Source organism: Crinia signifera, chromosome 3 (genome assembly GCF_055691185.1).
Source record: "Crinia signifera chromosome 3, ASM5569118v1, whole genome shotgun sequence".
NCBI classification, from domain to species: Eukaryota; Metazoa; Chordata; class Amphibia; order Anura; family Myobatrachidae; genus Crinia; species Crinia signifera.
In genome coordinates this window covers 177,515,389-177,529,695 of record NC_139219.1, presented here as the reverse complement: position 1 = coordinate 177,529,695, position 14,307 = coordinate 177,515,389, and the positions used below count along the sequence as shown (strand labels likewise).

At 44.7% G+C, this 14,307-nt stretch overlaps 1 protein-coding gene across 1 annotated transcript; it reads left to right on the top strand.

Moving 5' to 3' along the window:
- The first annotated feature begins 10,372 nt into the window (after positions 1-10,372).
- LOC146062617 (uncharacterized) lies at positions 10,373-11,639 on the top strand. Its single transcript, XM_083174704.1, has 2 exons — positions 10,373-10,609; positions 11,515-11,639. Exons 1-2 carry the CDS (start codon positions 10,414-10,416, stop codon positions 11,622-11,624), a joined length of 306 nt encoding a protein of 101 aa, XP_083030830.1. The 5' UTR covers positions 10,373-10,413; the 3' UTR covers positions 11,625-11,639.
- The last annotated feature ends 2,668 nt before the right edge of the window (positions 11,640-14,307 follow it).

Genomic DNA, 14,307 nt, shown 5'->3' with positions numbered 1-14,307 from the left:
GCCAAATGTAATAGGGTGAGAGTTTCAGAAAGTGGGAGATTTTGGGAGAGTTTTCCCATGTTTTTTAAAGCAGCAATCAACTACTGGTTTTGCAGTGTAACTCTCACCCTATTACATTTGGCCCTATATTTTCAACAAATAGAACAACAACAAAAATCAGTGTTGTTAGTACACTGTCTCAGAGAAGAATTAATCTTATGGAAAAATGTTTTGTTTCACGCATTTAGGACCTTATTCTGGTCCATTTGCTCCCCTGTGCATTCAAACAGGTATGTGATGTTTTTGCGAAAGCGCATGTGCATAAACTTTTATGCACATGTGTAGCTGCTTGGTGCGAGCGGGCGCAGCAAATTACTTATTCGCTGGCACCGTTTGCATCTAGCAGTGTGGGTGGGTGGCTAGGGGCTGCGCCCTTGGGAACCACCCATTGTTTCATGGGCATCCCCATGAAAACGCTGGATGTTCCCATGTGAATGCAACGGTAACGCAGGTGCGGGGGATCAGGAAGCTGACATCAGCGGATGTCAGCTGCACCTCCCGTTTCCCGTACTTGCCATCCGCAGAATTAAGACACCAGAGAGGTGTTTTAGATCTTCGAGCATTTGAAAAATCATTCAGTGGTCGGTGATCATCGGATGAGGGCTGCGAATGGATGTTTATGCTAGCTGAATTCAGAGTCAGTCAGTCGGGTGCTGGCTGCCTGCTACTGCCGCCGCTGCCCGTCAGATGATGATCCGGCTCCCCAGCCCAGCGCACGGCTGGTGCGCATGCGCGAGCGCACACAGCCGCTCCCGCGGTCTGGAGGAACTATGGCAGCGCTGCCTGCCCACGTGATGCTCCCCAGCAGCAGCAGCGCGCAGGAATGTTTCGTGCGCTGGGCTGGGGAGCCGGATCATCATCTGACGGGCAGCGGCGGCAGTAGCAGGCAGCCAGCACCCGACTGACTGACTCTGAGGGGCAGCCACAGGTGGCAGGTAAAGTGCCACTACTACTAATAATAAATAATACAGCCTGCCTCCGTGTATATATATATATATATATATATATATATATATATATATATATATATATATATATATATAGCTATATATATATATATAGCTATATATATATATATATAGCTATATATATATATATAGCTATATATATATATATATATATAGATATATCTATATATATATATCTATATCTATATATCTAGATATATCTATATATCTAGATATATCTATATATCTAGATATATCTATATATCTATATATATATATATATATATATTTCATCAGGACAACCAGAAACTTAGAAAATACACAATTTATACTTACATGTCAGAAGAACAAACAAACACATGATCCCCGGCCAGCTCCCACGCCGACGCGTCCTCCAGGCCGCCTTAGGATGACGTCACATAGTGACTGGGGTGTGCGTCACTGGCATGCGCCAGGACGCTGCCTCGTTGCTGGGCTGCACGTCAAGTTCAGGCATAGACGCCGGGCGTTACTATGGTAACGCTGGCTGACAGTAGCAGGAGGCGGAAATGTATTGGCCGTAACTTCACTGCGGAGTACAGCGCATAATGTTAAGTCTGCCGTGGCAGAGATAGTCAAGGCGGAGGGGGTAATTGCGGCATTGGGGGGAGCTGGAAGGGAGAAATATCTCAACAACATAATAATTATAATGGTACACAGTGCACAGAGAATAATAAAATATATTACACAGAGTAAAACGAGTTGAACTATAACGACTATTTCTAGTCGCCTTGACTATCTCTGCCACGGCAGTCTTAACATTATGCGCTGTTCTCCGCAGTGAAGTTACGGCCAATACATTTCCGCCTCCTGCTACTGTCAGCCGACGTTACCATAGTAACGCCCGGCGTCTATGCCTGAGCTTGACGTGCAGCCCAGCAACGAGGCAGCGTCCTGGCGCATGCCAGTGACGCACACCCCAGTCACTATGTGACATCATCTTAAGGCGGCCTGGAGGACGCGGCGACGTGGGAGCTGGCCGGGGATCATGTGTTTGTTTGTCCATCTGACATGTAAGTATAAATTGTGTATTTGCTATGTTTCTGGTTGTCCTGATGAAAATTGCATAACCGCAATTGTGTGGAGTGCCACTTCTCCACTGTATATGTACCTTAAGAGCACCAGCGCGTTCTCTCAGTGTGCACCCAGGTATCACTTGCAGCTGAATTTAGGTTGGAGAGCCGGCCACAACACATTTACATATATATATATATATATATATATATATATATATATATATATATATATATATATATATACAGTGGTCGAAGTGGGGCGGTATACGGGGGTATGCCATACCGCCACTTTAATCTGAAGATAAAAAAAAAACTTTTTTTCCCCCCTCAGGATGCTCTCTGATCACTCAGCAGCGCATATTGTGCTTTTGTAATACCCCTGTACAACGGGGCAGTCTGGCAGGGGACGTTGATGGACAGGGGGGTGTCCGAAGGTGCGCACTATATTCACGCTTTACTTTTCCATACCCCCACTTCAAAATTTCCATACCCCCACTTCAAAATTTCCACTTCGACCACTGTATATATATATATATATATATATATATATATATATATATATATATATATATAGGTGGGGAATAGCGCGGCACTCAGGACAGAGTAGAAATAAGACAACCGTAGCCAAACTTGAAGTTGACGTTTCAGCCTTGCGGCTTTTATCAAAACACCATATGTATATGGTGCTAACATATTATCACACGTGTATTCTTTTGATGTCATCAATTTGTGTTTCTATTTTTATTATTATTTTATTTCTTTATTTCTTCACATCTTCTTAGTTTATATTTATTCTTTATCTTTTTTTTCTCACAGTTTTCATCTATATTTATTCACAATTTATTTTTATTATTATTATTTTTATTACTCCTTATGGTTAAGTTCAAGCTTAATTTTCTCTAGTTGGTTACATACCATTTATTTCATCTTGATGATAGTTGTACTACCCATGATGTATCTCAGGGCTGGGCAATTGCGGCCCTCCAGATGTTGATGAACACACATCCCAGCATGCCTTGCATCAGTTTCAGCATGGCCATATAGCAAAACTAATGTAAAGCATCCTGGGATGTGTAGTTCACTAACATCTGAAGGGCCGCAATTGCCCAGCCCTGATGTATATTCTTTGCTGTAAACTAATCAACATGCTCAGTGATATCTTTAGAAAGGTGTTATGGTGCATAGTTTGCATGGTGTACATTAGTTATGTTGTGGTTCTCAGATGCACCACTTTGTGTCCCTCACTTAGGTTGTACAGCACGGGTGCCGGGGACGGCGTCCACATACGCTGCGTTGCTTAGCAGCGGCTGGGGGATGACGTCAGCAGCGTGCGCCGGGTCCAGTACGGTGCCCAGGAAGCATGCTGCACTCGGCAGCCGGGCTGTACAAGCGGGTGGGTAAGTATATATTGAGTATTACCGCCGCCGTGCGGGTGTTTGTCTATTTGTCAGGTTGCATACAGTCTTGTGGACGGTGCCAGGAGCACCGAAACATTGACATATTTCATGTTACCTGCTGTACTACTAAAAAACTAAAACAAGTCCCCAGGAGTGACGCTGTATTCTTACTTCTTATCTGATAACTATTGAAGGCACCCGGGGCACTTATCGTCTGTGACAGTGAGTGCCGGATCTCTTCCTCTGTATTTATATAGATATAAAGATATATTTATATAGCTTTATATGGGGCAGTACGGATGGTGCAATGGTTAACATTACTGTCTCACAGCGATGAGATCATTCGGGTTCATTTCCCACCATGGCCCTAACTGTGCGGAGTTTGTATATTCTCCCCATGCTTGTGTGGGTTTCCTCCGGGTACTCCGGTTTCCTCCCACAATCCAAAAATATACTGGTAAGTTATTTGGCTCTCAAAAAAATGAACCCTAGAATGTATGTGTGTGTATATATGGTAAGGAATATAGATTGTAAGCTCCACTGGGCAGGGACTGATGTGAATGTTCAAATATTCTCTGTAAAGCGCTGCGGAATCTGTGTGCGCTATATAAGAAACTGTTAAGAAATAAATATATATATTTATATATATTTACAGTATGACTTTGATATAGGACCTTTTTTGATTGATTCGGTCCCCCGCGTGTTCGCACGGGGGACCGATGGTGTGCGTCTGCATGTTTGCAGACACAGGGGGCCCTATTCTAATTCACTCTTTCTGACAAAATCCTTCTTAGATGGACAAAACCATGTGCACTGCAGGGGGGCAGATGTAACATGTGCAGAGAGAATTAGATTTGGTGAGTTATTTTGTTTCTGTGCAGGGTAAATACTGGCCACTTTATTTTGACACTGCAATATAGATCTCACCTTGAAGTAAAACCCCACCCAAATCTAATTCTCTATGCACAAATAACATCTGCCCCACCTGCAGTGCACATGGTTTTGTCCATCTAAGAAGGATTTTGTCCGAAAGAGTGAACTAGAATAAGGCCCAGGGTGCGTGCACCCGTGGTGAACATTCTGTTTGCCGGGTGCACACACCAAGGACAGTGGGCGGGGTTGGAGAATGACAGGGAGTGTCGGGCAGCCCCATTACCATATGCGAACACAGAATGTTTCATGCGCGTTTTCATGGTAATAAGGCAATGTCGCAGGTGAGGATTATATGTGTGCTTTACAGCAAGTGTTCTTATGAAGTGTATTCAATGCCCTTAGTGCGAACTATGACAGAGAGCAGTGCCGATAGCTCACCGTCATGGCTCAGGCTCGCCCCCAGTATTTAACCAACCCCCTTCACTCGCCGTTTCCACCTCGCTGATTCTTTTCAGTGAGGTGGAAATGGTGAGTGCGGCCATCAAAAAGGCAGAGCTCGCCACAAAATGCAGTGGGCTTGCTACATTTGCGACAAACCTCGCTATTCCAGGGAATCATCACCGTGCTCTGACAGCGAGGCCCTGGTACATTGAAGGCCATGCCCTCACACCGACAAAACGCGCATATATTCCTTTCACCGCTGCCAAAGTTGTGAGGTATGCATTAGGTGTGAGGGGCATTGCAATGTGTGCCATAATGTGTCAGGGGCATTACAGTGTGCAGCAGCATAGTATCAGTATCATAGGCATTGTGGTGTTTGGCATTATGGGGAAAATTTACTAAAGGAAATTTGTAAAAAAAAATAGGTGTATTTGTATCCAGAAATACACTTATTTTTGACATTTACTATCCCGAACTACGGCTATTCGTATTGATAGCACATCAATACGAATACGAATTGCCGTATTTTTGGGATAGTAAATGTGAAAAATAAGTGTATTTCTGGATACAAATACACCTATTTTTTTTTACAAATTTCCTTTAGTAAATTTCCCCCTATGTGTCAGAGGAATTGCGGTCTGTGGCATAATGTGTCAGGAATTACAGTGTGCAGCATATTGTGCAGGGGCATCACGGTGTGCGGCATAGTATCAAGGGAATTGGACAAATTTTAGTAGCTCTCCAGGAGTTTTTTTTTTTGTCTCGAGTAGCTCACGCTCAATTAAGGTTGGAGACCACCGTATTAGTGCAATGTAGCTGTTTATTATGTCATGTCCGTTTTTCTGGTGGTTGCCAAGTAACAGAGTCTGTGATGCCGTCCACTTTTGGTAAGGTCTGATGATGTCACCGAATGAACACGCCTGCTGAGATTGGGAAGTTTGGTGATGGAAAGGGCCTCTGATAGCTGTGGTGGAGGTGGTATTTATGTAAGCACTGATTATGCACTGTAAAATTTCAGGAAAACGACGTTTCCCTTTTGATACAGCTCTGAGAAAAGAGCATCCTTCCCTGTCAACAGACCCCGCCTCTAAGCAGACCCCGCCTCTCAGCAGACCCCGCCCCCTATTAGGGCTGCTTCCAAAAATTTCCCGGGCTGGTTTTCCAACCCAATCCGCCCCTGAGCGCAACCGCTGCTGGAGGGAGATGTTGCACCGCCGCTGCTGGTAAGTAATAGTAATTGGGGGGTGTAGCGCACAGGGGGGGGTGTCGCTGGGGGCCCAGGCTGAAGGTCAGTCCTGGGCCCCAACATCACTAGTGGTGGCCCTGCCCCAATGTACAGAGGAATTCTGTGCTCCATTAGTAATTCTCAGCTGAACTCAGGTATAATCTAACTTTTCTCACACACAAGGGGCTGTAATCTCCCTCCCTGTTGCTTCTTTCTTTTATGCCATCTCCTGTCAGGCGCCACACCACCTGCTCCACCTCCAGTACAGATTGTAAAGTTTCCCTAGCTATGACAGACTCGGTCAGACTCGGGCCCTTATTCTGATCGGTGCGTTCTTTCCCGAATTCTTTCGGATCGCGTTTTTTAGCCGTCTGCGCATGCGTGGGGAACGCCATACGCATGTGCCACGCATGGTCTCCGTTCTTGTTCTCATTAATACCGTACAGAAATGTGCACCGCAATCACTCGGCCAATATGGGCGTGTTATGGGCGTCATGCGGAATGACACAGGGGCGTAGTTTCAAAGTGGGCTAAACTGGGCGGAAACATGGGCGGGCACGGGGGAGTACACTTATTTTGGTAGGCGTGCATTCGGATAGCACGCCGAATGCACGCAAACAAAAAGGGAAGAAATGTGCGGTGTCCAAAAGGCTAGTATTGCTTAGCGGACACCACTCGGTCATGCGCTAGGCAATCGGAACGCCTAATCAGGACGGACGCACCTCAACCAATGTCAGCTGAACACAATACAATCACCTAATTTACTCATTTCTTGTAAAATACACGCTTCTCACTGCTTCAATTGAAACCAATGCACCTTAAATGGACCATTACTAAACACACACATATATGCTGCAGTTTTCACACACTTTTACACTACAAATAATGAACACAACTTAATATTAATAATACTAATACACATGTCACTTCTGCATGTATCAATTAATCCAGACATTTGGGGGGCAAAAATAACATTTATTAAATCAACGTAGAAAATATTTTCAAAACCATCACAAAATAAATGGTACCATAACAGGACTAAAAGTAAATAATATATAATAAATAGCCACAGCAGAATCATTAGGAACACATCAGGTGGCTTCACAACAAAAGTAGAGCACCAACACTTCAAGTACAGCACACAGTAATGCTAGGCCAAACAGGGCAACAGGGGAACCAAACATGACATTTGAACCGCGGGCAAATGTGGTGACCCTCGGCACGGGATTTGACACAGGATGCTGAAACACACAGCTCAATGGAAGATTTGCGAAGACATAACGGTGGAGATTAATGGGGACACAAGTTCATTTGCGGGCACGTTTGCCCCTGGCAGGCTCCTTGCCACGTGCAGCAGCTCTTCGGCCTCGCCCACGGCCACGCTCAGATGGTGGGTCACGTGGAGCACATGCTGGGGAGGGGGGGGATGTTCTTCCCCCTCTGGCAGCAGGGAGTGATGATGTTGGGACTGCACCAGAAACGGGTGACATTAGGACCCTATTGCTGGTAACTAGCTCCACCATAAGTTCATTATAGCGGAGGAGGAGTTCATTTTGCCGCAGGGCTTGATCAGCCAGCACCTGCAGGCTAGCAGCAATAGCCTGCATGCTTGCAGCAATACTCTGCTGGCTGGTGGTCAAACCCTGCAGCACCTCCTCGGCCCTACGCACCCGCTCTGATGCCGACTCTCCCTGCTGCACAATATTTTCAAGCACATGCCCCCACGTGGACAATTCAGCCGCGGACATTGCCGCCTGCTGCTGCACGGGCCTGCTACTGGGGCCAGGTGGCACGGACTCCACAACCTCCTCAAGAGATTGTTGACCAAGCGGTGGGGATGCTGTTGAAAGAGAAAATACCAATTACCACACATTCCATGCAAAATTCAAACCATCTACTTATGGCCTGGCAAATAATTACCTTCAAGCGTAGAAGCCATCACTTCCGCTGGGGACTCGCTGTCTATGGTGCTCACGCCCCGGACCTCCTCCACTGCAATGCAGCACTCGGCCATCTCTTCCAGGGGGGTGAGCTGCAGCTTTGAAGGCATGGGGCCAGCCCCAGAGGTGTGGCTGTGCTCCCACCGCTGGGTCAATTTCTTCTTGAGGTTGCCTTTGAAGTCGTGCCACCTGCAATCAAAGTGTACATATTAATACATGTCACTCCTCATGTTTGCTGTAGCACCCATTGCAATCTGAAACATAATACAACATGTGCCTACTGACACCAAACTTACATTATATTCATTATGAAAAACAACCCTTAGAAGATACAACCACAGTCACCCTACAATAACTATCAATTCAATGTCATGGCAAACATGTCTGTGCCTCCAAACAACGTGACCACCCATTGACCAACTCCATCTAATATTGAATGTAAACATTACTGGACTTGTACTGCTCAAATGTAACACACATGTACTTGCCTCTTCTTAACGTGCTCCGCCTCACGAACTTGTGGAGCCACCGCATTAATCTCCGCCGTTATCTCCTCCCAGATCTTCCATCTCCTTGTGTGTGTCAACTTTACCGGTGGGCACTCGATCAAATCCCGTGCCCGGGTCACCAGGATGGCAAGCTCCTGCGGTTCATATGCCATGTTTCTGGTGGTTGGTTTCTCTGTTGCCCGATTGCGACCATGGCCACGACCACTGGCACCGCCACTGCCACTGGCACTGCCACAGCCACGGCCACCGGTTGCTGTACTTGAAGTGCTGGCCAGGCTACTCTGTTGGGAAGCCACCTGCTGTGTTCCCAATGATTCTGCTGATGCTGAGGATGGGCCAGCTGCCGATTGGCCTGATGTTGATGGCCCATCTGGCTGCTCTGGGTTGAGGGGGACATAGGTGGTGTTGGACTCCATGCGGGCCAAGAGGTTCTGCACCACCTGTTCTTCCTCTGACTCTGAGCCAGCCATGTTTGCAACAACTGTTTGCCTTTCTAGGACAACTTTAAATACTATTTCTGTAATTGGCGTTAATCAGCTGCAACCTGCGTTCCGTACGGCCGCGTTCCGTATGGCAGCGTCAACCGCGTGGCGCATACGGCACGCCCCTTGGTGTGGATAAATATTTCTCAAAAACCTGGCAAACTGAGTAAGTCTGATTTAGTAGCTAAATGCAGATTTGAACACCAATGACCAAATAAAACTGAGGTCACACATGAAATGTATATTTGAATGTACATCTGTACTGTGCACTTGTTTGGTATGTAGTACAACTGACACTACCCATTCCATATGTAAATCCAGTCCACCACTTAGACACAAGTAATCAGTGCTAGCATCCAAATCACATGTGAAAGCACTCCAAATTCAGGCTGGATGCTAGCTACTTTTCATTCCACCTCTGTAGTATGGGCCAGTAGAAGGTAACTGTACACATGGCAGCATGGCCTAATTTTGGGAAAAGGTCTGCCACTATTTGCTATGTTTCTGCTGCATAGCTTTCATTATAAAATAGCTGTTTAGTACCTTGTTGAGTTAGGTGTAAGTGTCTAGTGATGCAGACTATTTCACCTGTTGCTTATACCCATGTTTGGTGAATGTTATAGATTATATATAATGTGTTTCCATCTTATTTTACACTGTCTGTTTAGGATGGGTGTGCGATGCAATGGGTTAGCCGTCTGTTTGGGCGCATACACGCTGTTAGTGTAAAAATGAACAATAAAGTTAATACCAAATATCACTCTGATCAACCAATGACAGCACATGATTGTTTGATTTGTGCCATTGCTAAGATGGCGGCCTATGGCAGAGCAGCACCTTTCTCGCCAGCGGAGCTGAGGACACTGGTCTCCGTTATGGAGACCAGGCTGGGGTGGGCGGGCCCATTTATAACGAACCGCCAGAAGCGGAATGCTTATGCGGTGGCCCGCCGCCGCATATTCGCACGTACGCAGGTGCGGTGGACCATCGCACAGCTGGAGCAGCGGTGGTCCGACTTGAGACTTCGCCAGCCAGATTTGCTCCAGCAAATCAGGGCCAGCATAGCGAGATGTGAGTGTTTATACATTAAATGGCCATTTGTACATGATTGCTTACATGACCTTATTTAAGGCAATAAGGTCACCAGCCTGATCATGAGTGAAACATGGCATACACTATATGTGTGCTACTTCCTGTTTGACACCCTGTAATGGTCATAAAATATGTCATTGTGTAGGATTAATGTTTGTGATGCTTACAATGGCCCAAATGTCACAGCATACCTGCCATGTTACAGGCTGTGTTTTGTAAAGGCCACTAAGGAGGTGTTTGGCTGTACAATTATCAGTAATTATAACCTTTGCATTTATAGGTTGATAAGGCTTAATACAAATTACCACTAATTGGCACTTTTTTGTCTTTTCCCAAACACAGCACGGGAACAAGCAAGACAGGCCCGAGAAGACTCCGAGGCCTCCCAGGCCCAGGAGGATGCGGAGGCAGTAATGGCGGAGGAGGTTGCCATAGAAGAAGGGGTGGCGGAGGAAGTGGAGGAAGAGGAAAGGGAGGAAGTGGAGGAGGAGGTCTGGGCAGCGGAGGTGGTGGCAGTGGAGGACGAGGTGGCAGAAGAGGAGGAGGTGCCACATGTGGAGTCCACAGGAGAAGAGGAGGCCTGTGAGGTGGTGCAGGCACCAGAAATTGGTATGTATACATAAAGATTCATTATTCCTTTTGTCATCTTCTATTTGCTTTGTAGCACTGGTGATTCAATTGTTTTTAAAAATACTATAAAGTGCTAAAACAAACTGGGTAGCAACAGACACACTTAGGGGTTAGATAGGGTGGGCAAACCATCCCTTTCATCCTGGACACATATTAATGACACAGGTTGTGCGGATGGCTTTCATGTCGATTTTAAGTGCCACTGAACCTGTCTAGTTAATCTGTATCCTGGAAGAAAGCCTCATATAGGTGAGTAGAGTTTACTGGTGATTGATCTTTGTAAACTAGATTCAGTATGGCATAAATGGAGTATGGACAGGCGTGGCTTAGACTGGAGTAACAAGTGGTCAGTGCCCCTGGGCACTCCTCTAGCTAACCACCCCCTGCGGTCTGCATGTATGTTTTGCACCATAATTGTGTGTTGATTTGGTCTTAGTAATGCTTTTGAGCATGGGAGTGGGTTAGTGCTGCAGCTTCCCCTAACTGGCATTATGACAATGATTTCTGGAGCAGACCATCAGCAGGCAAGCCATGCTTGATTGCACCAATGTACTGTGCATTCCTGAGAGTTGTGTAACTCCCCAGCCAGGCTCCATCATATAACAGACACTGAACTTTGACTGTGAGGTGTTCTACAGAGTAAAGGGTATAGGGCAAAAATCAGGCTTTCCATGTAGTATGTATGCATGTATGTATAGGTGTATGTGTCATATATGTGTCTCTATATATATATCTATATATCTATATATATAGATATATATATAGATATATATATACATATACACACACACCTGTCACGGTGCATGTTTAAAATGTAGGTATGACTATGTTAAATGTATGCATGAATATCATTATTAATTTTTCAATTTTTATTTCGTCCACAGATGAGCCTGCCCAAGCAGAGGAGGGTCTCCGTGGGGCCCTCCTACGAATTAGAGGCCACATGCGGCACATTCTGGCCGAAATGGACCGGCTCATAGATGGGCCAAATTAATTTTTTGGGAATTTATTTGTTACTACATTGGTTCTTTCTATTAATAAATAGTTATTTAAAGTTCAAAGTTGTCAGTGTTTTTTTCTAACATGCAAAAGTATATGTGTAACTTGTTTAAAATCTTTAAAATAAGCAAAATGTAAATAGTGTATATAGATGTATGTTAGGGTCACATGCTGTAAGGGTTAATGTGTGTAATGAATGTAGTAGGAATGTGGGTCAGTATAGATGAGCATTTAATTGATTGCAATTGATAACAATCCCTTTTTCATCAGGTTGCCTAATTGCCTAAGTGGGTCATGTGATCGCTGTGTGTACTCAGTAAAAAAGTGTGGGATTGAGCGTAAATACTCCGAAACGGTGCGTACGGACAGCTTCCCGTACGTTCTGATGCGGTAAGACCGTGCTTGTGCGGGAAGACCGTGCAAGAATCTGTACGTTTCCACCGCACACGCACGGTTTGTATGTCGTCCGTACACACGCCCTGTTCTTAAAGAGTGAGTCCGTCCGAATGCGGAGGACACGTGGGCGTTTCTACGGACGTTGGCCGTACGCCACCGCACAGCGTGGCGTGCGAACCGCACCGTAAGAATTCGGAAAAGTACGCACCGATCAGAATAAGGGCCTCGGTCTGTACCTCTTCTTAATGTCATGAGTGGCCGTTCCTTCCCCAGCACCCACAGCCCCTCTAACATGCTCCATACAGGGGGCCAGATGCACCAAGCTTCAAAAAGTGTAAATCAGCCAATTAGCTTTTAACTGCCATGTCACAGACTGTTACAGACTGGGTTTGAAAAATGACAGTAATGAGCTGATTAGATGGTTGTTTATCACTCTCAATTTTATAACTTGTTAAAGCTTGGTGCATCTGGCCCAGGGTCTTCACCCTGAAGTAATGCAGGTCTCCTGCTCTCCTCAGAGCTTTGCATCAGACCAACTGTCACTGTTCATGCCTCAGTGCTATATATAGTTTCTCTTGGGTTGCCATGGAAATCATCAGACCACCCCACAGTTCACCACATATTAGACACTCCTACATGAAACCTTTTACAGCCTCCTAAATCCTGGCGTGTGGGCATACTAGAAAGCTGTGGAAGGCTAACAGCTGCTTTACATGCAACCCTCAGGTACTACAGGCATTGCTCACATCTTTACATTTTTTATTTTTACATGTTCGGTAATACTTATTATACACTGGATTAGGATTACCAATGCTAAAATGACAATTCTAGTAACATAGTAAGTAATGCTGAATAAAGTCTTTCGTCCATCAAGTTCAGGAAACAACAATATATTGCCTCTCGGCAATATTCAGGCGCTGTGTATGTCCTCCCCCTACAAATCAAGCAGTAGTTATGTTTAGGGATCGTCAGTCCCAATGTAAAAAGCAAAAAAGAGAAAAGAAAACTGCGCTGTTTGAGGAACGATTACTGCAATCAATTATTAGAAATGGTATAAATTTATTCACATGAATCTTTTACATATAGGATATAATTGATAAAAATAGCAATAAATTAAAATTACATAAAGTGTACACTTAATAACCGGTTGGGGGATTGAATCTGTGCATAATGGCAATTAACGGCTTGGAGTCCCGGGTACAATGGAGTTTACCCGATTTGTAATCCACAATGTAAAGGTAGAGTGGGGGCACTGTAACTAACGCGTTTCGCTGGGGGGCTCCCAGCTTTTTCAATTATATCCTATATGTAAAAGATTCATGTGAATAAATTTATACCATTTCTAATAATTGATTGCAGTAATCGTTCCTCAAACAGCGCAGTTTTCTTATCTCTTTAATGCTGATAAATTTGCCCAGCTATATTGAATATGGCCCCACTCTACCTTTACATTGTGGATTACAAATCGGGTAAACTCCATTGTACCCGGGACTCCAAAACTATCGGACCAAGAAACATCATTCGGGATCCATAAAGGAGATCGAGCAGCAAATCACCGACTCACGGGGACCACACAAAAGCTCTATCCGGATAAGTGGACATTATCCCAGATATGTGAGTGACTTTTTTGACTGCATTCCCTCCATTTCCCACGAACACTGTCCGAGGAGTAAGCCAACCTTATCCACAAACAGGTAGAAAAAGCGGGGACACTCTTTCAGAGAAACAAGGGCCCACCACACAAGTGGAGCAGTTAATTGCCATTATGCACAGATTCAATCCCCCAACCGGTTATTAAGTGTACACTTTATGTAATTTAAATTTATTGCTATTTTTATCAATTATATCCTATATGTAAAAGATTCATGTGAATAAATTTATACCATTTCTAATAATTGATTGCAGTAATCGTTCTTCAAACAGCGCAGTTTTCTTTTCTCTTTTATGTCCATCAAGTTCAACCTATTTTTAATAACTAAGTAAAAAGTTATGTCTAGATGTGATATCCCCGAATTGTGATTATATTGTCATTGTGTTGGACGCAGCTCTCCCTACAAACCATAAAAAGATAGTTGTAATGCTAGATTTTGTTATCCATCCCTTTCTTAAATGTACTTATTGTGTCTGCCAATACCACCTCCTCTGGCTGAGAGCTCTGACCTTCCTTTGGAGGGTATGAAATCTCTCCTCCAGTCAAAGGGGATGCCTGACAGTTTCTTATATTGCCTCCTGATATACAGTAGTTATACATGATATACAGTAGTTATACATGTTAAGCATGT

Excerpts from the sequence above, each read along its gene's own strand:
- LOC146062617 (XM_083174704.1), top strand. The coding sequence starts at position 10,414 with ATGGCGGAGGAGGTTGCCATAGAAGAAGGGGTGGCGGAGGAAGTGGAG. Across the intron at positions 10,610-11,514 it reads GGTGCAGGCACCAGAAATTG|ATGAGCCTGCCCAAGCAGAG; the intron begins GTATGTATACAT and ends TTTCGTCCACAG.